We start from the raw sequence: 23,621 nt of genomic DNA, 5'->3' as shown, positions 1-23,621 counted from the left end.
TTTAAAGTCCAGCACGAAAGTGAAGCTCGTTTTCCCCGCTATAAAGCCAAGGCAGCCAGGCAGCGGATGTTTCTGTGTGCAGGCACCGCTCGCCCCAAGCCCCGTTCCCTGGCTCCGAGCCGGGCCCTGCTGGCTCCACTCGCCCCCACTCGGGCTCCGCTCGCCCCGCGCGGTGCTAAAACAGCGGCAGGCACAAAAAGCCGCGCTCGCGGCGCAGGCACCGCTGGGATTCGAACCCAGGATCTCCTGTTTACTAGACAGGCGCTTTAACCAACTAAGCCACGGCGCCGTGCGCTTAATGCCGCCGCAGAGTGCCTTTAATGGAGCTTCATGCCCCGCCCGGCCCGGCCCTCGGCCTGACCGTGAACCGCACACGAGGTTTGGCCTCGGCACAACACACGTAAAGAATGCGCAAAATACATAAATGCCGGCCTTCCAGACATTTATGGGCGAAACTGCTGAGCGCTGCCTCCTCCTGCAATGCCGCGGCTGGCCGCGGTTCTCGGCACGGGATACAAAGGGAAGCTCGGGTTCAATGGTCTGTAATGACGGCAAATGAAAGCACGATAAACACAAGGGCACCCTGCCGTGTGCTTCGTGCCCGCTGCGGCGCGAACCGAACGTGTGTGCTCATACAAGCTCGATAGCCAGAAATGCGGTTTGGGCGGTTCTTGCGGGGCTGGGGAGGAGCGCAGGCACAGACGCGCTGCTGCTCCCAGCGTCAACAATGGGATAACACCACAGAATTTTTAAAAGGAAGTTTAATAGGGAATAAAATCAGAGACAAAAGTTCAGCGCTGGGGTGCTCCTAGTGTTATAAATGAGAAACAAAAAGTCTCGATAGTCAGCAAAATTTAGATTGCTTTATTTTATATAGACGGAGCAAAGCAGCGCTGGGGAGGCATGAGGGGTCACTGCCCACTCCACACTCCATCGAATCTTGGTTTGCAGCTTCTTCTTATAGTGTGGTCTCTTGTGGTAATCAATAATTTTTGTTTTCTTGTTGACATAATTTTGCCAGGCAAGCCGTGGTGGCCGAAATAAACATTTGTGTAAAGTCTCTAGGAGTCAGTCCCATAGATACCATCGGGTCTTGGTAGATAAAACCGGCAGAAATCGGGAAGTTCTGGTGTTTGTAGACAGGCAGTCATTGATAAAACAAAGGCAGGAAGTCTGATTTTGCAAAATCTATCGGACTATTGGAAAGTCTGATTTTACAAACTGGTAGTAGTTACAAATTATTTAGAAACATAATATTCATAACAGGGGGATTTAAAACAGAATGATTTAATAATATATTTTCCTCTATCAAGTGTCCGTGCTTCACTTCAGACCTTAGTATTCTGGTTTATACAAACCCCCAAAACTTTTATGATTAACATAAATTTTTTATCAATTATCACACTGGGAAACAGCCAAAGAACACATCAGTAGTCCCCACACTGTTACCTTTATACTGTTACATTACTGAGGTACATGCATATTCACACAGTCCATACATTAGTCAAACATTCTTGTGAACTGTTGGATGTTATGGAATTCTTCTGTTTGGTTTCTTCATACTCTGGCTTATCTGCATGACATCCTGTGTGTCAAGTTAATGTATTTTGTTCCTCCTTGTGTCTCCATCCTATTATTTTATATCTTCTGATAAGGATTTAGTATGACCTCTTTAAATTTAACCTGGTATTTTCTAATCATCCTCCAGTGCTCTGGTTTGTGTCACAGTTATCTTATCACTTGGAGAATTTAGTCACTGGAAAATTAAACAGGTGATGGTAATGGACAAAAAACAGCAATAAATAAAATTCCTGCTTTTATTAAAACCAGAATGTAAGAATTAGCATTTCTCTGTTTTTTTCTCTCAATTTGGGAAATAGAAAATTACTCAAAAGAAAACTTCCAAACCAGTCCCACCACTGATTCAAAATGAACCAAACATCTAAAATGATACTGCTTTTTTTCCTGCTTCAATGGGAAAAATGGAACTTTGATTTTTACATCTGAAAAGAATAAAGAAAGAAAGAACACTTCCAATTCTCATATAAGATTTATTATTTTAGGACAATCTATTCTAACATACAGAAATTACTTCTGTATTACTAACTACATTAAAGCCAAATTAATTAATCAATTAAAAAGGCATTTTTATGTGATCTGCTTAAAAAAAAAAAAGAAAGCAACCTGAGGAGTATAGACTTTTTTTAATGCAGGTATTACTTACCACCTCAAATTCTGGGTAGTATTGCTATGGTTATAGAAGAAATCAGGAGGCCTTGCTCTGAAGAGGGATAACTAAACACAGCTACCTCATTTACAGAACTGTCCACCTGAAAAAGTGCTGTAACATGACCCTGTCACTTCAAGCACTGTGTAACTAAGCACTAGGGAACTGGTCTAAACTTGAAAACCTCAATATTTACTTTTTCTTTGCATGTTTGCTTTTTAATGTTCTGTTTCTGTGGACAGAAGTAAGCATGTAAACAATCAGATACACAAGAATTTAGCATTTCAAAATGAATACTATGTGCTATCCAGGCTCTTGTTACTTGCTGAGAAGAAGCTCTCTCCTAAATCATAGGTACAACTCCATCCAATGTAATCCTTAAATAAACTTGTTCCTCAAAAGAGACATGTAAAAACTTACTAACAACTGACTTGACAATGATAATACCTCTATAGATAATTGCATAAGAATATATTTTCTAGGAAATTAAATCGCACAAATCCAGGATACATTCCTGCCCATATCTAAAAAGCTATATAGCTATGATTTTGTCATATATGCCAGATGTAATTGATGCTTACATATAAACTCAGAACACCATCTTTCAGCTTTGCTTTGTCATACAGACTAATAAAAAAGGCTCCTTCCAACATATCAAGAATTATGAAAAGTTAAGTCAAGAATTTACAAAAAAAAAATTAAATCATGAGCTATTAGTCATGCCTTATCAAGAGAGTAGTTGTTCCTTTTGGTTACTTCTTAATATTCTCAGTTTTGTAAATATTAACACATACATTTACCAGACACACAATGTCTCAGTTCTAAAGACAGATGTCTGCCAAGGAAGGCAGCAACCTCCCTTGGAATGGAAAATTTGATCCCCTTCCCTCTGAATTATTATAACTCTGAAATCCCTGGGCTTTCAGGCCAAGATAAAGGAAAAGGAAGAACAGTTCTTTACTAGAATATGTACTTGAATGAAAGGTTAAATCTCTGGTGCTCTGGGCACCAACTTTGTCCGGTTATCTTAAATGAGCAAGCAGCTAATAGTTGCTATAAAGCTGTTTATTACAAAGGCACATCAGTCTCAAAAGCAAAGACCCAGATGTTAAAGTCCATGCTAAGTTTTGGGTTAGAGTCCCAAACAGAAGCAGAAGCTGCTCCTGTCAAGGTCCTGGGAAGCTGATATTGCTGCAGCAGCTCCTGTCTTCTTCTTGGCTGTTGATGGTGGTGAGCAAAGCAAAAGAAAAAGGCAAAAGCAATGGTAAAAGCATCAGCTGTCCCCAATGCATGCTCTTATATAGATTCTTCCCAACAAACCAAGACACAAACTTAGATCACCACTCTTTAACTTATCAGAATTTTGGTTTCTTAACACGCCAGGTTACGTATAAACTCCACAAATGGTCTATCTTGAGCTATCTGAAAAATGTAAGCACTATTTGTGCTATAGTTCTATTATGCCTAAAACTATGTTCCTGGAGCCTCCATAGAAAACACTAGTATTTAAGACCATGTTTTTCAACCTTCACTAGAACTCATACTTTTACTCTGGCACCTAAGACCTTTTATTCACTAAAAGTACTTAACCTCATTTTAAAACTTGCTACTGATTCACTTACTTATCCTAAAACTTAAACTTACGTTCTACTTTACGCGTGAGTGGCTTAACATACTTTAACCCATCCAAAGGCTTTAATTCAATCCCTGCAGTCAGAAAAGAAATCTGGATGTTCCAGAACTCTAGTGCTTCCTGAAATCTACAGAGGGAGAAAAGATTATCTCTTACAGGAGCATCTCTTACAGGAAACAATGCTGTAGTCGCTGCAATTTAAAAGAAACCTTGCGGTGTTTCAGATTGAATTTCCCATCCAAAGTAATTCTCCAATAACACTTTATAGGAGTTCATAGTTACACACTATCTGAAAAATACAAAAGCTGAAACTTAAGGCATTGCCACTTAAAGGTCATTTTGTTTTGATGCAGCAGCAATCAACACACTGCTGAAGTGCTGAGATGATGATAACCCATACTGAATTCCCGGCTCATTTACCATGGAATCATTTTGGTTGGAAAAGACCTCTAAGGTGATGAAGTTCAACCAATGACCTACTGCTGCCAGGTCCAGCACCCAACCACGTCCCTTAGTGCCACATTCACAATCCCTCCCTTTAGACCCCTCTGGGATGATGGCACTGTCACTGCCCTGGGAAGCCTGTTACAAGCCTTTCCATGAGGAATTTTTTTCAAATATCGAAAATAAGCTTCCCATGGGGAGACCTGAGGCCACTGTACTTCTCCATCACCTTCTATCTGCTTACCCTGTTACACACACAGTTTTAAGTGATCTCAGGAAAAGGGTTATCTTCTGTTGTATCTGTATGATACTCAAAACATAAGGTAGTCCTAACCCATAAATAAAGCTTTGAAGTAAAGCATCTAAAGAGGCATGACCAGCAGGTCAAGGAAGGTGATCCTGCCCCTCTGCTCTGCTCTGGTGAGATCGCAGCTGGAGTACTGCCTCCAGCTCTGGGGTCCTCAGCACAGGAGAGGCATGAAGCTGTTGGATCAGGTCCAGAGGAAGCCACCAAGATGATCAGAGGGCTGGGGCAGCTCTGTTAGGTGGAAAGACTGAGATAATTGGGATTGTTCAGCCTGGAGAAGAGAAGCTTTGGGGTGACCTAATTGTGCCTTTCCAGTACTTGAAGTGAGTTTGCAAGAAAGATTGAGAGAGATTATTTACAGGAAAAGGGAAAATAGTTTCAAATTAACAGAGGGTAAGTTTAGATTGGATATTAGGAGGAAGTTCTCTGCTGTTAGGGTGCTGAGGCCCTGGCCCTCAGGTTGCCCAGAGAACTGTGGCTGCTGCATCCCTGGAAGTGTCCAAGGTCAGGTTGGACAGGACTTGGATAAACCTGGGATAGTGGAAGGTGTCTCTGCCCATGGCAGGGGGGTTGGAACTGGATGATCTTTAAGGCTCCTTCCAACCCAAACAATTCTATGTTTCTATGAAGTTCTTTAGTAAAACAAATAAAAACATGAATCAAAATTTACAAATGGATTGTGGTACCTACTTGACTGTAAGCATCTACCACAAAATCCCATAAGGACTGCTGACATGCAGAGTAACTCACATTTCAGAGTATCACAGGATCAGTCATCCTATCTTCACCCAGGTAAACCATCTTACATTTCCATGATTAACCCAATTACTTCAATCAGATTTTTGTTTGGTAAGTAAAAAGAGGTTTTAGAATCAGAAAGTAGGCAACATAAACACCCTTCATGATGTGTTCTTTCATTGGTCTTCAATATGAGAGTAAAATCGTGTACCTCTGACTGTAATTGCCCTTTTTGACACCAAGTGTCAGACCTAGAGCTGCTCCCTCACAAGGACTTTCACGGAAGGAGCTATCCTGATAACTTGCAAGTAAATTTATTTTTCACTTATTTTCTCAGTGTGTGTCAATGTACTAACTGACACCTGAATTATTAGGAATGTCTCTAAGATGAAAGAAAAAAAAAAGACCAAAGCCACTTTATGTTCTTGTTCTGTTGAGTCATAAAAGTCTTGCAGTCAAAAGTGCCCTTCTAGACTTACCAAGTCTTTGTCTGCTGCATGCACAATTAATCTTTGTTTTACAGAAGGTATGTAGACTGTCAATTCACAGAGACACTGTTTGTTGTCAACAAGAACTTCAGATCATTTCTCAGTACAGCCAGTCATTTGGTATCTACTCTTTCAAAGGGAAAAAAAGAGAACTCCAGAGTGAAAATAGTCAGGGTTGGCCTAGTGCCCCATGATCCAAATCCACCATACTCTCCTGAATTCGAATTGCTCCAGCTGCTCCTATAGAGGAGGAAATAAGGCTTGTCTTCATATATTTTACATAATCTTGCCTCTACATTGCTGTCAGAAAATTTCCAATACTCAGGGAAATACTTTTAGACAGATTCTGAAAAATAAGTATTGCTCAACGAGTGTTAAAGAAAACTGCATTAGATAAAAATTACAGAGATAAAATTTCTTAAATAGAAATTAGACACTTTGGGCAAGCGGCACATTATAGCCTTTGCAGCAAAAAGAACATTCAAGGATCTATACTTTATCTATACATTAAAAAAAAGTTAATGGATTATCTTCTTATTTCCTGGTCTTTATATCAGTTTACTTGTACTTAAGAGAACAGCTTTTACTGAAGACAGAAAAATAAAAGTTCCAGTTCCAAGTTCAGACAAAGCAAGAAAGTTTGGAACTGTCAATCTGACAGTTATTGAACTGTACATGTCATGACTAACACATTGAGACATTTTTATATTTCCCATCTACAATATATGCTTACAATTGCCATGAGTTTGTTTACTTATCACTGAAAGATGTCTTTTTCCTTCTACATTTCCTGGTTTCTTGGAGCTAGCCATCCACAGGTCTTGGCTAACATAATGCTGCTGAGCTGCACCTTGTCTGGATTTTTTATGCTTTTGGGCTTCTTAGGCCTTTTCAGTATGCCTGGAAAACTTCTGGTTATTGTAGAAGCTAGCACTGCACACAGGAAATTAACATTTAGATATTTTATTAAATTATTTCATCTGAATTCCTATGACATTAATGCATTACTACTCATTAGCAATCCTTAGGTTAAGTCATGACTGTTTATTGTATGCCAGATCTCAGTGCCTGCAGCTGTTCAGCACAGGCACACTCATTTGCTTGCACAGCACTCACAGGTTCACAGAACCTGGCAATTTAGTCCACAAGGGGGAGTATGAAAGAAGGATACATAGGAGAATGTATCCTAAGTTCCAAATTCTACTTGCCTGAGCAAAGTTCACATCTTTGGTACTTTACTTTGGAGCAGATTTACTGCAGCTGGTTGAGAAAAAAAAATGCTGATGGATAGGGACTGTGTTTTTATTTTTATGGAAGTTTGGTTTCAAACTCTTCTTCCTCTAAAAAAAAAAATTGTTAAACCTCATGAAGTCTCTCAAGTCTTTCAAACACTTGTTTCCTTGATTCTGGCCCATCAAAATGCAGCACATCAAGCTCTGTTTTAGCCAGGACTGTTACAAATTTTGGCAGATATTTTGAAAAGTCTTTTTTTCACTGATTTGGGACGTTGCTGATGATGGTCAAGCACGTATTTGTGTGAACAGAACTAAGAGCAGGTGCCATGAGCATTAAGCACATACAAAGTGGCAGAGAGCTCTCCATGCCTGTGCTGCCAGCAGTCCCCCAAGTCCCCATGGGCACGTGGCCTTGCCCTTCCCAGACACCTGAACCTGCAGCTCCTGCCAGGGCTCCAGGCTGGCTCCAGAGCTGCTCTCCAGCACCTCCAGGCAGCTCAGTATTATTTCATGGTTCACACTGGAATTATTCTACAATATGACAACTGCAGAGAAAAAGTAGCATGAACAGTAGTTTTCTTTGTAGCTGCACAAAATGAGGCTGTTTATAACCATATATAATGTTGTAGCTCATTAGCCACAATAATTTATGTGAAATGAACAGTGCAGGGCTGGGACTTTGGTTTGATAATCCTGATGGGTCCCTTCCAACTCAGCAGATTCTGTGACTCCATCAAAGGTTATTGGTTTGAAGCTGTTAAAGTAAATGCTATACAGTTTGGAAAGGCAAAATAACAGCTGGATACTCAAAAACTGCAATGTGAAATTCTGCATTAGATTCAATAAAAATACTTGCACCCAATAAAAATTTTACACTGCTTTAGTTTTAACTTCCTAACTTAACCCAGGTTGAAACTTACTCTCCAGTGTTTTAGAGGTCCTTGGCATAAAAATTGTCACTATACAAAATTTATTTGTAATAATAAAGTTTATTAAATTTCTTTTTTAATTAATTAAAACAGAGCCTACAGTATTTCAGACTATTATGCTCCGAAAGGGGTCTTTTCAATATTCTATAATCCATACATTTTGAACTCATGAAACATCATAAAATAAACATATGCACATTTACTTTCAAAGAAATTCAATATGAATACTGTATCTATAGTGCTTCACATTATACACCACTGATCTACCATCATAGAGGAGATCAAAAAATTGAGATCAAGTCACACAATACTGAAGAACACAAGAGAGCTCTTCAATGCTGAAGTTGTTTTAATCTAAAAGGGAGGAAAAAAGGAAAAATGTCACACTAAACAGTCACACATCACATTCTTAAACCTTAGTTACACAGTGAGATCTGAGCTGTATTAGATAAAAACATCTTCTCACTGATGATAGACATGCAAATGTGAAGATTCCAAAATAACTGCTTGCACAAAGAAATCTATTCTGTGCAAAATGCATAAAACCAGATTTTAGCTATACAGAATTCCAAGTAGTAGTTTGGTTTTTAATATGAAAACACCAATACATAACTGACACTCAGTTCCAAAGGAATGGAAGGCAGAGTCCTTTCAAATGCCAGCTGGTGCCTGCCCATTCCACTCCACACCTGGACCCCAATCACTCTGCCATTAGACCAGATGGATGTGGTCTTTAACAAATGCCTTGAGATTTCTTCAGCTACTAACAGACACTGTACAGAAGACAATGCAATGACTGTTGCACATGGGACATATCTGAAGCTGACTGTGCTCTCCACTAGAGACAGTTACATTTGTTCCTACTTCAAGAGTGTGCAAAATATTGTGAAATGTGCTTTTCTGATTCTCACATTTACGTCAGCACTATCTTCAAGTCTCTAGTTAAGAAAAATGCAATAACAGCACAGTCTTAAATTTAGAAGACATGTACATGACCAGTATTGTTCTGCTTGCTTCACTGTCCCTTGCTGAAGCACAGACTAGCTTAAGCATGGCTGCCACACAACAGATCTATCTGAATGGGATCTTAGCAGACTATGTTTCTTCCAATGTTCTCAAGTAAAGAGAAGCAGATGAATGAAAACATGAATTCCACCTGTACTAGTTAAATTTTTAATTCCAATTCAAAATACCTTCCAAAAATATCAGTCATCTTTAATTGTAATGTCCATCAGCTTTGCTAGGCCTGTGTGTTTAGTGGTCTTTACCTTAAGAGGTTTCTATCCTAAAATTCCTCACCAAAATGAGCAGTATTTTATCTTCATAAAGAAACTGGTTTATTCACATTTGCTGCAAATAGGTTCACTAGAATGACAACTCATGTTTTAGTTATTCACTGTAAAATTTGCAAGTGGTTAAGTAACCTTTCTGCTTACCTTCTTAGAAGTTCTTTAGGTGACAAGCCTGTGGTATCCATATCACTAAGGCTGTCACTGCTATCTGTAGTATCTGAGCTGCTGTCTTTTTCTGACTTTTTATTCTTGTGTTTTCCTTTGTTCTTCTGCTTCTTATGCTTCTTTTTCTGTAAAAAAGAACAGAAATAATCCTTTATCTCCTTGTGAAAGACTTGGACTTTTCTGAATGTCAACAAAAGAAAGAAGTTAATTTCAGTATGGACTCAAAGCTTAACTGAAACAGAACACTTATCAATTACTCTTTTCCACTACTCAGACTAAGCTTAAAAAAAACCTATAAACCAAAATTCGTTTAATCCAAGCATTCTTTTCTCCCCTAAAATAGATGTTTCATTACAGTTATTTGTATATAAGCCATGAATGCAATTCCCAGAATGTATCTGATATATTCTACACAGAACATGAAACTACCCACAATATTGTGCCTGTAGTCACATATGTGTATATGGAAAAAGCAGCATCATAACACGATAATTTTCTAGTTTCAAAACATCAGAGAAATTCTGTTGCTTAAATTCTAGTCCCAGTATATATTTTTTCTACAACCAAGCATAAATAATAAAAAATTTGGAAAGGCAGATCAAAGAATCAAGAAATAAAAAATCAGTATTTAAATTGAATACCTTTTCCTTTTTCCGTTTGCGTTCTTTCTTAGTCTTGTGCCTCTCTCTGATTTTCCTGTGTTTTTCTTTCCTACTAGGCCCAGGAAAAGTTGCTGGCACCACTGTTTGTTGTTGCCAAGTAGTGCCTAAAGTATGAAGCAAATGCATGAAGAATAAAAATGTATGAAGAATAACCTAATGATAATTAAACAAAGAAAACCCCTAATTTTAAAAAGGAAATTACAGTTATTTCACGAATACAAGCTGCACCATTTTGACTAAAATTTGGCTCCCACACCGGAAATGCGGCTAATACTCAGGAGCGGCCAATATGTGAATAATTTTCTGACATTTCCACCCCCAGAAGCGGAAATCAAGGTGCTGAGTTGAGCAACTTGCCAGTAAAAGCCGGCATTTCACGATTGTTACAAATTGTTACTCTGTTGTGCCGCAGGTGGAGCCTGGCTCCCTGCAGGCAGCAGCAGCACGGAAGGGGGGGGGGGGGCGGGGGGAGAGAGGAGGGAGACACTGGGGGGGGGGGTGGGGAGAGAGGAGGGAGAGCTCTCTCCTTCCCTTCTCTGCTGCAGCCCAGCGGAGAGACGGGGGGGCCCCGTGCTGCCGTCACCGCAGCCTGGGGGGAAGGCAGGGGCTCTGTGCTGCCATCCCCGGGCCTGTGGGGTAAGCAGGGGGCTCCTGTCCCTGGCCGCCACAGCAGGAGCGGGGAAGCTCCGTCCCCGCCCGCCGCCGCGGGAGCGGGGAAGCGCCGGGTCGGGGTGACCGAGCCCACTGGCAGCGGTGGTTGGCCCTGAGAGGCCCCGCCGAGCAGCAGCGCCAGGCTGGGCCACCTGGCCCCGTCAGCAGCCCCTAGCGGGCTGAGCCTGCACAGCCTTAGCTGAGCCAGTAAACCCTGCCCTGCTGCGGTTCTGTTACTATTTGGCTACTTTGTTGCACGCGGGTCCTCGCTGCGGAACGACAGAGTGGCTTATACTCAGGTGCGGCTTATATATGGACAAAGAAGGAAATATTTGCCAACACCCAGGGATGCAGCTTATAGTCCATGCGGCTTGTATTCATGAATTTACTGTACATGTCTAAAACTCCTGCCTGCACCATCCCCACTGTAATTAAATACCTTTGCAATCTGTTAAAGAATGAAATTGCAAGGCTGTCCTGTATTTTCACATCCATTTTTTATCATCACCTCTATAGACTTAAAACAAAACTGGAACACAGGGAAAGAGGTTCCTCTTGGTGGGTGATAGGGTGGCAACAAAACATTTGCTGATGCCTGTTTACATAACACACATTTAAGAGATAAATGGCCTATTCACAAATACTTTTTTTAAAGAGAGAAATCAAGTATTTTATATACAATTTCAACATTCAGAATTTACACTAGATGCTTACAGAACCTACCAGAAGAAAAAGCTGGTGGCAACTTTGGTCCAAATTCCTCTGTTGCATCCAGTTCTCGCTTTGAAGCAGGCAAGGAAGAAATGCCAGGATCAGTTGTGGCAGTCACAGTCCCTATGAAACAAACAAAAACTGCTATATTTGAAAGGAAAATAAGAAAATACTTTTTCCAAGAAGTATTGAAGAAAGTTCAAGGAGGCTTTCTAAAAACCTTTAAGAAAGCAAAGTGATCAGCGTCCTCTATCTCCACAGACTGCTTTGGCAATTCTGAAATATGTCAACATACTTGCAGGGTTTTTTCCCGTTAAATCAAAATTTACATTTTAAACTATCAAATTATTAATTAAATTACTATCAGTGCATTTGTTTGCTTGCCTTTTGTAACAGTACTATTTTTCCATTACTTAGAAGGAATAAAAACTCCATGAGATGTATAAGGTTCATAAACACTAAAAATTAAATGTTAATAGAACCAACTATGACAGTAAGTATTTTCATTGCAAGTATGTTTTTACACTAGATGTTTTGTTCCCCCTCACTGCATAATAAGCATGTTCCATACAGCAGTTTGTTTGTAAAATCTACACAAAAGGTACAGGGCAATGCTAATAACACTGTAACATGCAAAGCCTTGTTCAGTGCTGTATTTGCATTTTCTACATGACCAGCTCCACCAATCTCAGATAATCTCCACAGGAGCAAAGCATTGTCCTAACAGTCCAAGAATGTGTGATTCACAAGGTATTTATTTTATGCTGCATTAAAATTATCCATTAAGTACTACCTTGTAAATTAGAGGAAGAACTGTCTGGCATGTCAACTTGCTTGGTGGTTTCTGACTGTCTTTCTGAAGTAGTTGGTTGCTGTTCTTCATCACTCTCTTCTTCAGAGGAAGATGATTTTTCATCTGAGGAGCTCACAAAGATGGCCTTAAATAAGTCCATGGGTGGTCGTCCACTTTCTTCCTCCCGATTCTTATCTTCATCAGCTACCTGCTAAACAGCATCATAAACTATATTTAAACACTAAAGAAATGAACAATCTCTCTCTGATAAGGAATAACTTCAAGGCATTTACAAAACATTTGGATAGTACAATAGCTGTGAAATAAACAATCTTGGTCCCAAATAGTAAAGCTCCGAAACACTGAAGAAAGGAACTAAGCCAGTGTCCTAGAAAGAGTAGTGCAGTTTGTGAAAGTAGATCCCCAGGTATTATAAATTCTAATTCATTAATTAAAACTTCATTTATATAATACTAAATTTAAGCAAAAGGAAAACAAAATATGCACTCCCTTCTATGGAAAGGAGAAATAAATATATTCTATGCCTGTGAGCAGAGCGGTGGTAAAGTTACTGAATTTAGTTCCCAGACAACTGAGCTGCATTTTTTCTTAAGTTCTACTTCAAGTATAACCAGAGCTAACCTGCATACATCTTGCATCTCAGAGTTATAACCTCAAAATTCTTCAAAGTGCCATCTCATGCCTTTGTCATCCTGAGTTGGTTCTTGTGCAAACTGATGGTATTAGAACAATTCATATGTTAACCCATCTTATTTCTGGGTTGTCAAGGTTTACAGCTCCTCCCTTTAAGATCAAACCTTGTTGTAAACTCACCACAGTGGGAAGACTTTCAGTTGTCCCAGTTCCACATTGTTCTGTTGCTGGCACTGGTGGTTGCTGCTGATTTTCAGCTTTTGATCTAGCAAGACTAATGAATTCACTGATAGAATCTTTCTTCTCCTTCTCTTTATCTGACACATCCCACCTTGAAGATTTCTTTGGTTCTAAAACATCCAAAATATTCAAATCACCTGCATGCCACATTGTTCTGCATTTCATGGCCTACTTGATTTTAAATTACTCTGCTTCTTCAGTTTGACATTTTAAAAATCTTTCTAATGAATACTTGACCTATAAACGTCTTTTAGGTTAAAGAAATTAGCTTTATATCACTAATGTCAGTTCTTATGTCACTGAATTTTTATTTTCAATTCCTTTGTTTGGGTTTTTTAAATGAAAAAAATCATGTGGCTAGGTTATCAGTGAAAAAGATGCTTTTTTGTCCTATTATCTAATGTATAGTTAAATTAATAAAATAACAACAAACTTACTGTTGACACTGTTACTCTCTTGGATCTTTTTGGTTGTTGCTTGAGTTACAGATGTGGTTGGCTCAGGCACAGTTAGGAAATTAAAAACAGAATACTTGTCTCGTTTCACTTTTGGTAAACCCACTACAGAAGAACTAGAGGGAAATAAAATTGTTTGCTGATTATTGTTTTCAATACAGAAAAGTCCTCAAATTAGCTACAACAAGCTGAAGCCCCTACAGTAGTCCTTCAAATGCATGCTATTTCAGCAGAGGGCACCAGATTTAGTGACACAAAAATTTTGGGCAGTTCTGTATCACCTTATGACAAAAGAAAACATCGAGCCATATTTTCCACAAGCAAACGAAAAACTCAGAATTTATAAAAAGTTTTAGGAAGAGAAGTCTCAATTCTCTTACTCAGGATATGGATCACGAACATTAAATCTTTTACACAGCAGCTTATCAGGATGCCATTCAAATGTGTCTCTTGTGAGTTTGCCAAACATCTTCATCTTCACAGCTGTTTCCTTATCGTCAATATCATTCTGAAAAAGTCAAACGTTTATAGCTGATAAATAAGCAACAACTTACTGAATTGCTGTAAGATTGATGAGTAAGACAGATCCATCAATACTTAAATGCTGTTTAACAAATCACTACTCTGGATGCACCAAGTGTGTTTCAAAAGCTGCTAAACAAAAGGGCAACAAAAGAGTGACATTATCTTCAGAAGAGTTTAAAAGAAAAAGGATCTCAGGGCTAACAACTGCAGCTCCAATGCATGAAAAGACTGCAGGTAACATGTACCTCTTGGTCTCGAGGAACTTCAACTTTGTCAACATCATCTTCATATTTGGCCCGGGTAAATCTGGATGACAGTGTTGAATTGGAGGATCTGTAGAACATGGCTGCACGGCAGAACTCCTCCTGCTCCCTTCCTCGCTCCCATTCTGTCATGTTTGGGTCTAAAAAACGCTCCAATGTCTCTACTGTGAGATAAGGAGAGAAATGCTCAGCAGAGATGACAGTTTACTTTGGGTCAACACTTTTCAAACCAAAAATTAGGTAATAAGCAAGTGTTCTTGCAAGCATTTAATGAATACTAAGGGTAGTATTAATCTCAACTGTGTTAATCCCTGATAAATGGAGGTAGTGTTTCAACATAGCAAGAATGACAGCATTTGCCAAATGCTAAATGGATATTTTAAATAATTTTACTTATAAAACTGATTCCTTACTCATTGCCCTTTAAAGAATGTACAGAATACTTAATGGATTTAAACATGTGATTAAAACAAAAAGTATAACCCAAAGCTTTATCAAATAAAACACAGAGTTTAAGCCTGGCTAGGCTTTCATAACTTGCTTTCTGGTCTATAGTGTCCAGTGAAAAATACGGAGTTTGCACACAGGTTTATAGCAACTGGTTCACTTTTTGTCCCAAAAGGAAGAGGAAGTAACACCAGCAAAGCAAATACAGTAAAACAGACCTTGAACCATTCCAGTTGTTTATACATTTCTACATTTTCATCATTGTGACTAGGGAGGCACTTACAGTCATAATTGAGAATACTCAGTTTTACACAGGGAAAATCCAGCTCTGAACAGAGGGACTATCAGTTCAAAGATCAAGTAGTCTGTCCCAATGTGGTATCCAAAAGAGGCTACTGACCAGAAAATATTTATTTTATATAATGAAAAGGAGTTAAAAAAACACCCCCCGCCAAACCACAATTAAACAACAAACCCAGGTTTTCTACCTGTCACTACATGCTTTCCTCTGTCAAGGTTCCCTGGTACCCATTTTCTTCTTCCCCAATAGACCCAGTGTACTTCAAATATTGAAAAAAAACCAACTCTTTTTTTAAAAGTTTTTTTCAAGTCAATTTAAAGTCACAGGCTGATGATGAACTCCATAGATCAATTTCAGCTTTTTAGGTCCTACAGAAAAATCACAGTACTGGAGAACTCCCCACAAGGCATCTAGTTTAATCTAAAGATACACCACATTATCATTTAATAGCAAAACTCTGAACAGAATGGAAGGAGACTGAAACAGCATGAAAAGAGATGATGAAGGAGGTTGGATGTTTTTTGGCTTTGAGTAAGACCTCTGCATGTATGTTGTGTTTTTACAGTCATAAATTTTTCTGAGAAGAACATAAGTGACAGCAGAAGTTTGAGTATCCAAAGGACATACAATACAAGCTTTGACAAGTGTGAAATACTTCACTCACTTCAGAGTTCTTATCTTCCTCTGCTGGAGAGGGTATGGGGTTTCTTTTGATTCTACTGTTACCCAACCATCTTTCTGCCTTTGTATGATCTGCCAGTTTAACTCTTCGAAGAGAAACAAGCTAATTAATAGTTTAATTAAAAGGCTTGTTCCACTGACCAAAGCTGAAGTGTACCTTGGCAAATGAAAGAAGGGAAATCCAGAAAATGAAGTAGAACTTCACTTCTGCTACATCATAGAAGTACGAAATGTAACACCTAAAATCAAGACTTGCTGATAATTGTGTAACTGAGCAGTTTTCCTGAAATCAACACGACTAAGTGTCAGTAAAGATTTCTGTTAACATTGGTCCTGAAAAGAAGTAAAAGGAGAAATGCTGTGGAATCCAGAAAGAGAACTCAGAGCGAATATAAAATGCATTGGAACAAAAAAAACGGAGGAGAAAAAATTAATCAAGAAACATTTTACCTTTTTCTCCTTGTTTAAGACTCTTCACAAAATTTTCATATCTTTTTTGTTTCTCTGGATTTTTTGCAAATGGTTTGAAGTCACTAGAACCAGCATCTGCTAGCTGTCCCTCCAGCAGTGTTCGCCATTTGAGAGCAGCATCTTCTGGGGAGGCTGACTGCAATCTGCTGTTTGCTGCCTGCTGAGACTCCATCTTTGCCTTCATTTGTTGTTCAGATGCTTGTTTCACTTCTTTGAGTCTTTCTCTATCTTTCTCACACAGATATTCCAAAATAGAAGGAGCTGGACCTAAAGCAGAAAAAAAAAAGTAAAAGATGAAGAGAAATGAAAAATTACTACAACAATTTCTTCCACTTTAGTAGAGAAAAAATCCCAAACACAAGCCTATACTTTCAGATAAAATGCTTTTAAGCAGAAATTAACAATGAAATGGCAAACATGGCAAATAAAAATTTGGCCACTATTACATCTTTTATGGTATTTACATATAAATCTATGAAGTTTACTACTGTAGATACAAAACTGAGGCACAGTTACAAATTACCTTTTTAGTATATTTGAATGTATCTCAGTGAAACATCATTTCACAGAGAAAATCATTACAGTCTACTATATTCATAAAAGGTCACACCCCCCCAACAAAACACAATCCAACACATACTTTTTGTGCATATTTTAAAATATTTAAGTAAATTAAAATACAGACAGTTATGTAAAAATTCAACTGCTGAGATGAAACTGAACAATGAAATTGTAACTGGCTACTGTAAATAGATTTGATATGTTTATGTTAGAAAATAAGCACTCAAGGCCAGAGAAAATTCTTACTGTTCTGTAAATAAACATACAAACATGCTTGAAACACAAGCAGAGTGAGGAATCTTGGTACCTTTCAACTCAGTCTCTCCTAGCTGTTCCCTCCTCTGAGCTGCATTCAAAGCATGCCTGCTTTGGTGTGCTGGACCACTCTCAAGTTTCCCAGTTGACTCCTGCAATGCCTTTTGTAGATGGCAGTTTTCATTCCCAGCTACTAGCACAGGTCGAAAGTAATGAAATGGTCTGTAATTTCGTGGTAGGCTGGGTGGTGGATAAATCTGTGGGGGGAAAGGGGCAACAAAACAAAAAACCCACTGAGAAAGAGAACTTTGTATGCAACACTTATAAATGTGTTTCAGAAAAAATCAGCTCAGCCTAAGAATTCCTCAATTTACATCTTAGCAGCAGAAACAGACAGTACAAGGTACCAATTCCTTTAAAACCAAACCAGTAAGTGGCATTGTAAATAAACTCTGGGAACAAATACATTGACAACATATTTACAACTATAAAAAAATGGGAAAATGTGCACATTAAGTGACAGAAAAATTAACAAGAGTCTTAGAATGCACTGCTTTTGAGAAAATACCTCTTAATATTATTTAGTAACTGTTTTTTTTAAACTGAAGTCAAATACTTTAATCAATTAATTGGACTACTGAGTACTTCTCTGCTTACTGTATTTCAATGTCCTTCAAAGTGCTTTTCCCAAGTTCTTAATTCAAACTATTACTTAAAATGTTCTCTGTGCTCCCTATATGATGCAATCTTCTATACCACACAAATATTCTTCCTTAGAAAGAGGGCCCTGTCATACAATTGTCTGTCATTCTAATTTATGCAAACATATATGGTATGAATTATGTTAACCTGAACACAGAATTAAGAAATTAAACTGTCACCAAAATAGCAAAGTGGACAAAGCATGTTTTTTAAAGAAAACTGAATGTTACGTACGAAAGATCTAAAACCAATATATGTAACTTTTTTTCTTTTTAAGTAAATTAAACCATTTCTCCAACTTTATGGCAAATAGCAGTGGATAGTGTAGAAGACATTTGTTCAAATCTAGTACTCATGCAAAGTTTAAATACCTTCAGGAATCTGAAAAATTTTAGGTTTCTACTGAACAACCCCTAGTGCTGTAATTTTGTTCATTCAGCAATTTTTACTGCTGACCAAAACATTTACTTCTAAGAACAGAAAAACACTGAGAAGCAGTAGAGTCTGCACAGTTCACATGATTAATTATGTTATTAATACATGAAATATTGTTGTCTGCTTACCTTGACTGGAGCTGATGATTTTGATGCCAAGGAAAAACCAGCCAGGACTTTGCCTATATATTTAAAATCTCTTTCAGGCCCTACAAAATGATTGCAGAGCTGGTCAATACTTAAAACATGCATGTTAGGCAATTTTTTTTCTGAATATTTTCCATATGTCACTGTTTATTATGAATCATAATTGTAGTTCGTCTTCACCATCTTTCATTTCAAATGAAAAGTTCTGATTCTGGATTAGTATTGTACAAGTGAGAACTGCTAGCAGAGTGATTGCTGCAGGCTGAATATGGCTTCTAGTGAAATAAGAGTATCCATACTGTGCACAGCTAACACCATCAGTGTCATTAATGTGCACAACTAATGTGAACAGGTACTCCAGAAATTACGACAACATTCCACGCACTTACACAGTGTAGTAAAAATAAAGTGGTACCAAGATAGATAAAATTTACAAAAATTATCTTAAAAATACAGAGGTTTATCTAAAAAAAAAAGTCATTTTTAAGTGCTGGGTCATATTTTGTAACGATGATTCACAACCACTTGCTCTCTTCAGTGAAACTGAACTCTATCTCACAAAGCAGCACATATTGTCCTTTTGTGAGGGTTTAATATACACTGGGATTAGTGGAGGACTTTGGAAAATATTTCCATAATTGAACACTTCAATACAGAAGGAGGGTTAGTTGAATTTTCAGATATCAAGGCTAAAAATAAAAATATATGGCAAATAGAGACTATTTCCCACCTGCCACCCGCCCATATTACAGTCACTCTTTAAAGAGAACCACAGTTCTTACTTTTTTTGGATTTGTACTGTTTTGGTGCTGTCCAGCCATACAAGCCATCCCCAGGCTCCTCATCCTTTAGAACTGTATCATATTTTGATAGTGTGTCAGTTGCGTAAATATCATCATCCTCTTCCTCTAAAGCTCCTACACCGAAAGCCTAAAATACACATTTTTAAATGAGAACTCAAAAGTGTAAAAATACATTTAAGTCAGGTATCAGAACACACCTACATGGCTATCTATTCATCTGTATAAAACCTACTAAATATATATACATATATATGTATGTGTATATATATATATATCTACACATATATGTGTGTGTGTATACATATGTGTATATATATATATTTATTTACCCACACACTGGGAAAACTGTACAGTTCCACCACAGAAACTGAGGGAGAAAAGAAACCCCACACCTCAGTGAGCACAAATCAAACACATTGCATTCCCTTGGCAGGGAGGGACAGCAAGTTGGGTGTGCACAAGGCAAGGACAGCAGACTAGTTGCACCAAAATAACTTGTGCAATCTGACTAAGAGCAGGTTAGGTTCTCAAAAGGAAAAAAAAAAAGTCAAGTTAAAAGGGAAATTAAACAATTTCCAGAAAATATACATTGACAATTCTTCTAGATCAGAACTACAAATACCTCGGAGCAACACAAAACCTCTCTAGTTGACAGATACGGCATTACTGAAAGTATTGTAGACAAAAGACATAAACTAAAAACATAATGAATATTAACTTTATCTAATCAAAGTAACACAGAATATTTTTCCATCCAGCTACTCAGTCAGGTAGTTTTTATAGTTGTCTTTTATAGTTTCAGTAAGTGAAGGCATTTGAATGTTCTAAGGATTTTTCCACATCTTCAAAATAAGTTTTTAAAAAATCCTATTCTCAAACCACACTTAACATTTCTTACAATAATACTGCAATGACTAGGAGCTTTTCACTTAAGAGAAAACAAAATGTATGTGGATTTTTCTGCACTAATCATAAAACGCATTTTAAAATGTCCTTACCTGACCTGTAATACCTAGTTTTCTTCCTTTACTGTGTCTCAGATCACCAAGTAAATTGCTTGTTTCTTCAGAACCACCTGTGAAAAGATTCAGGTGTTCTCTTCCAGATGCACCAAACAGAGCTTGTGAGGGGTCCAAACCCTTGTAGCCAAGCCCATGGACATTCTCTTTGGGAGTCAAGTCTACAGGCATTACATCCTTTGGTGCAAACGTCACATTCTCTGGCTGGTATTCATCTTCTTCATCCTTGGACAAAATAAAAGCTTCTAAGAGCAAATATGACTAAAAGTTCTGTATGCTGGGCTTTTACAACATCAAGTTAGCACGAGCAAGTTTGCATTTCCTGAATTATGTACGAACTATACCTGCTTACATAGCAAAAATAGAAATTTAGATATTAAAACCTTTCTTCACATTAAGCATAGACAGTAATTATAAACACTTTTAAGATTTGAAATTTCATTTTAATGTACTGCTCGAGGACATTAAAGAATTTAATGTTTGGGGATTTTTTATCTGTTATCACATATTCTTGCATAAATCAACAGACCCCTTTTGCCTGTTCAGTACCTCAGAACCCTCAGACAGTCCAGGTGGTAATGCACAGCCATATATTTTCACTGTAGGATCTGTAAGAGACATCATAACATCATATTACATTCATAAAAAGAGGGTTTAAAATCAACTTTCTAATCAGTCTACTTTCCACTAACAGGAAAGTTAATTAGCTCAGGAACTTCCCTGAACTCACCAGGTTTCTGTCTGCATGGCTTTCTTTTGACTCGTGGTCCAATTCCTTGTCCTTCTTTCCAGCCCATTTTTCGTAACAGTTCAACCCCAACCGTTATTCTAAAAAGAAAACAAAACCCCAAATTACTTCAAACCACACCTTTATTATTTGTTGATAAATAATGTACATGTATAATATTTGAACTTCTGGTTTTACATCCTGCTTTAAAATAAAATCTGAATGTGTCAGTATTTGCATACACACCACCTTCCAGTTCATAAATGTTTACTTGGTACAAGTCTGCACATTCAAAACAAAAATCCACTTAGGAAATGTAACACTGCAGGATCTTCCAGTATCAGAATTACAGCAGTCAAATGTTACTTTTCTAAGCAACACAACACTTCTAAGTGAAAGGAATGGTTTGGCAAACTTTTATGTGAGTTTACTTACTTAGATGGTCCTATTAAATCATCAAATGCAGTGGTTCCTGGAATGGGAGCAATTACTCCTGCAATCTGTCTAGCTTTCTCCTTTATTCTGTCTTTAGCTTTAGATGCAAAATCATCTGTAGTGGTAATATCTTTTGGTGCTATCCCAAATTCACTAAGATCCTGGAAACATACACAAAATGAAAACATTTAGCTTGAACATCCTTCAAATCCTTCATCCTTCAAATTCTCACTTACTGTAATAGTAAAATAATGAAAATGGCATATGACCTTCATATTTGCTAATTTTCTCAAGCCACTTATACAGCTGTTTTTACAAGAACTTTAGTGTAAATATCTTACACAGTTTCAAAAGTATTTGCATTTTCTGATAAAGTAAAAAGATTTAAGTTCTGGTTTTATTTTTTAATACTGACATTACAGAAGTTTCTTAAGTGAACCTATGAAATAGTCTATATAACCTAGTAGGATAACACTGTATACAAGAAGGAATTTCAAGGTTACTTCAAATTTTGTTGCCATGGCAACTATTTACACAAGTTTTCAATTCCTTTCTAAATGTACCTCTTCATCCATGAAGTCTTCTGGTCCAAGAGTAGTTCTATCTGCTCTCTTCTGCCGTGATGACACAAAAGCTGAAGGTGTCCATCCTTTGGACAAGTTAAACATTTAAGTAAGGTACTTAAGGCAACATTGCATTCAAAAACAATTCAACATTTCAACCTTGTATCATAAGGATACATCAAAGGAATATCTGTAAAATTAGTCCAAAAACTCAAGGAGAATAGCTTCAGCAATACTGTTTCAACTATTCACAGGAACAGCATGAACAAAAACGCTTAATGACAGCTAATGTTCTTTCACTAACACGACAATACAGCTCTCAATTAAACGTTAATTTTTTTTCACTAACATGACAATATGGCTCTCAATTTAATGTTAATTTGTTTTCACTAACATGACAATATAGTTCTCAATTTAACCATTCCCAGAAGACAGGAAAATATCTAACCTTCCTTTGTACCAACTGTGTTAAAGTATCCAGCAGAAAAGCCACCAGTAAATGCGCCATGGAAACGCTGGTATCGTCCCTTTGCATCTTTAACAGTCTGTTCTTGAAGAGGAACTGGCTTTTTAATTCGTTCACCTGCAGTCAAATAGATTAGAAAGTAAGACACAACTTTACACGAATACGCAAATTCCTACTTCCTCCAGAAGCTGTTTCTTCCTTGCAAGCAAGAACAGGATCAAACACCAGCCACCCTGACATGGAAATCATCAGCAGTTTACATTTATTTCCACTCCATTGTAACTATTTGTATACATCGCTGATGCACATTGGTGAAGGAAAAGCGTGAGGTGTTCACATAAAAATCCTTAATTCTACTAACGTCTGAGAACATTTGATTTTTTCTTGTGAAAAGAAACTTTTAGTTTTTAAGTATGCAAGACCTCTGGCAGGATTTCTTCACTAATTGCTTGAGAAATTACACATCAAAAGTGTCTAAACTGAAACAAAACACAAACAAAACATTTACCTATTTTAAACAATATTTCTTGAATAAAGTGACACAGACTAGGGAGTCACAACCGTACATTAGTCCTTGATTTCAATATAAAGGATGTCAATATAAACATCGGGCAGTCAGATTAGCATAACTGCGTACACCTGAACTGTTATACTTGAACTGTACTTTTTTTTTTGAGGGGTTGGAGGAAAGGACAGAAGCAAAGACCAACACCCAGCTCCACTCAGCCACAAGGCCGGGGTATCGCAGCCGCAGCCGCAAACAGGTGCAGTGCCGCGAAGGCCTTTCCGCACTCCGCCCCCAGGGCCTGTGCTGGGCCACATCCTCTCGCAGGACAGCACGGCTGCGGGGAAAGACCCCACGGCAGCAGCAGGAAGGGAAGCAGCTCTGCTCTGCGCCCACACGCCACAGCTCCCCAAAGGAAGGGACCGGACCACGCAGGCCCTTGGGGATACCTCGGCCCCAGCCCCTCACGCCGGACCGCTCTCGGGCGCTCGCCACAACGCATTGACAGGCAAACCTCCCTCCCGGGGGTCCCTTACCCTCCTGCAGGGGCTGCAGCGCGCTTCCATAGCTCACCAAGTCCTCCTCCTCGCTATCGCTGCTCTCCGCCGCCGCCATCTTACACGACGGTGGCCGCGCGGGACATGGCGGCGTCACAAGGGGGAGGCGGAGCGGCCGGCCCCGCCCGGCGCCCG

General features: G+C 38.4%; 1 protein-coding gene and 1 non-coding gene across 4 annotated transcripts; both read right to left on the bottom strand.

The window, feature by feature from the left end:
• Positions 1-215: 215 nt before the first annotated feature.
• TRNAT-AGU lies at positions 216-289 on the bottom strand. Its single transcript has one exon. It is a non-coding gene; the product is annotated as a tRNA-Thr (tRNA).
• Positions 290-8,069: 7,780 nt separating this feature from the next.
• Positions 8,070-23,582, bottom strand: GPATCH1 (G-patch domain containing 1). Of its 3 annotated transcripts, none has more exons than XM_033069728.2 (20): positions 23,466-23,582; positions 22,407-22,541; positions 21,959-22,044; positions 21,396-21,556; positions 20,964-21,061; positions 20,783-20,841; positions 20,213-20,458; positions 19,194-19,341; positions 18,394-18,473; positions 17,181-17,385; positions 16,292-16,579; positions 14,395-14,576; positions 14,005-14,132; positions 13,607-13,740; positions 13,110-13,279; positions 12,276-12,483; positions 11,495-11,605; positions 10,100-10,224; positions 9,438-9,583; positions 8,070-8,355 (listed from the first exon to the last, which is right to left on the bottom strand). In XM_033069728.2, exons 1-20 carry the CDS (start codon positions 23,542-23,544, stop codon positions 8,334-8,336), a joined length of 2,811 nt encoding a protein of 936 aa, XP_032925619.1. In that variant the 5' UTR covers positions 23,545-23,582; the 3' UTR covers positions 8,070-8,333. The 3 variants fall into 3 exon arrangements, with proteins under 3 accessions (XP_032925619.1, XP_032925618.1, XP_032925621.1); XM_033069727.2 differs by having other exon boundaries at positions 8,071-8,355; positions 12,276-12,486; XM_033069730.2 differs by having other exon boundaries at positions 8,078-8,355; positions 12,276-12,486; positions 23,503-23,581.
• Positions 23,583-23,621: the final 39 nt, after the last annotated feature.

Source organism: Catharus ustulatus, chromosome 11 (assembly GCF_009819885.2).
Source record: "Catharus ustulatus isolate bCatUst1 chromosome 11, bCatUst1.pri.v2, whole genome shotgun sequence".
In the NCBI taxonomy this organism is placed as follows: domain Eukaryota; kingdom Metazoa; phylum Chordata; class Aves; order Passeriformes; family Turdidae; genus Catharus; species Catharus ustulatus.
The sequence above is the reverse complement of the archived record's forward strand: the minus strand, read 5'-3'. Positions and strand labels throughout refer to the sequence as shown.

Coding starts and splice junctions, on each gene's coding strand:
- GPATCH1 (XM_033069727.2), bottom strand. CDS start 23,544: ATGGCGGCGGCGGAGAGCAGCGATAGCGAGGAGGAGGACTTGGTGAGC. Junction 22,045..22,406: donor CACAGTTGGTACAAAGGAAG/GTTAGATATTTT, acceptor ACTTGTCCAAAG/GATGGACACCTTCAGCTTTT. Junction 14,133..14,394: donor AAGTTCCTCGAGACCAAGAG/GTACATGTTACC, acceptor TGACTTTTTCAG/AATGATATTGACGATAAGGA.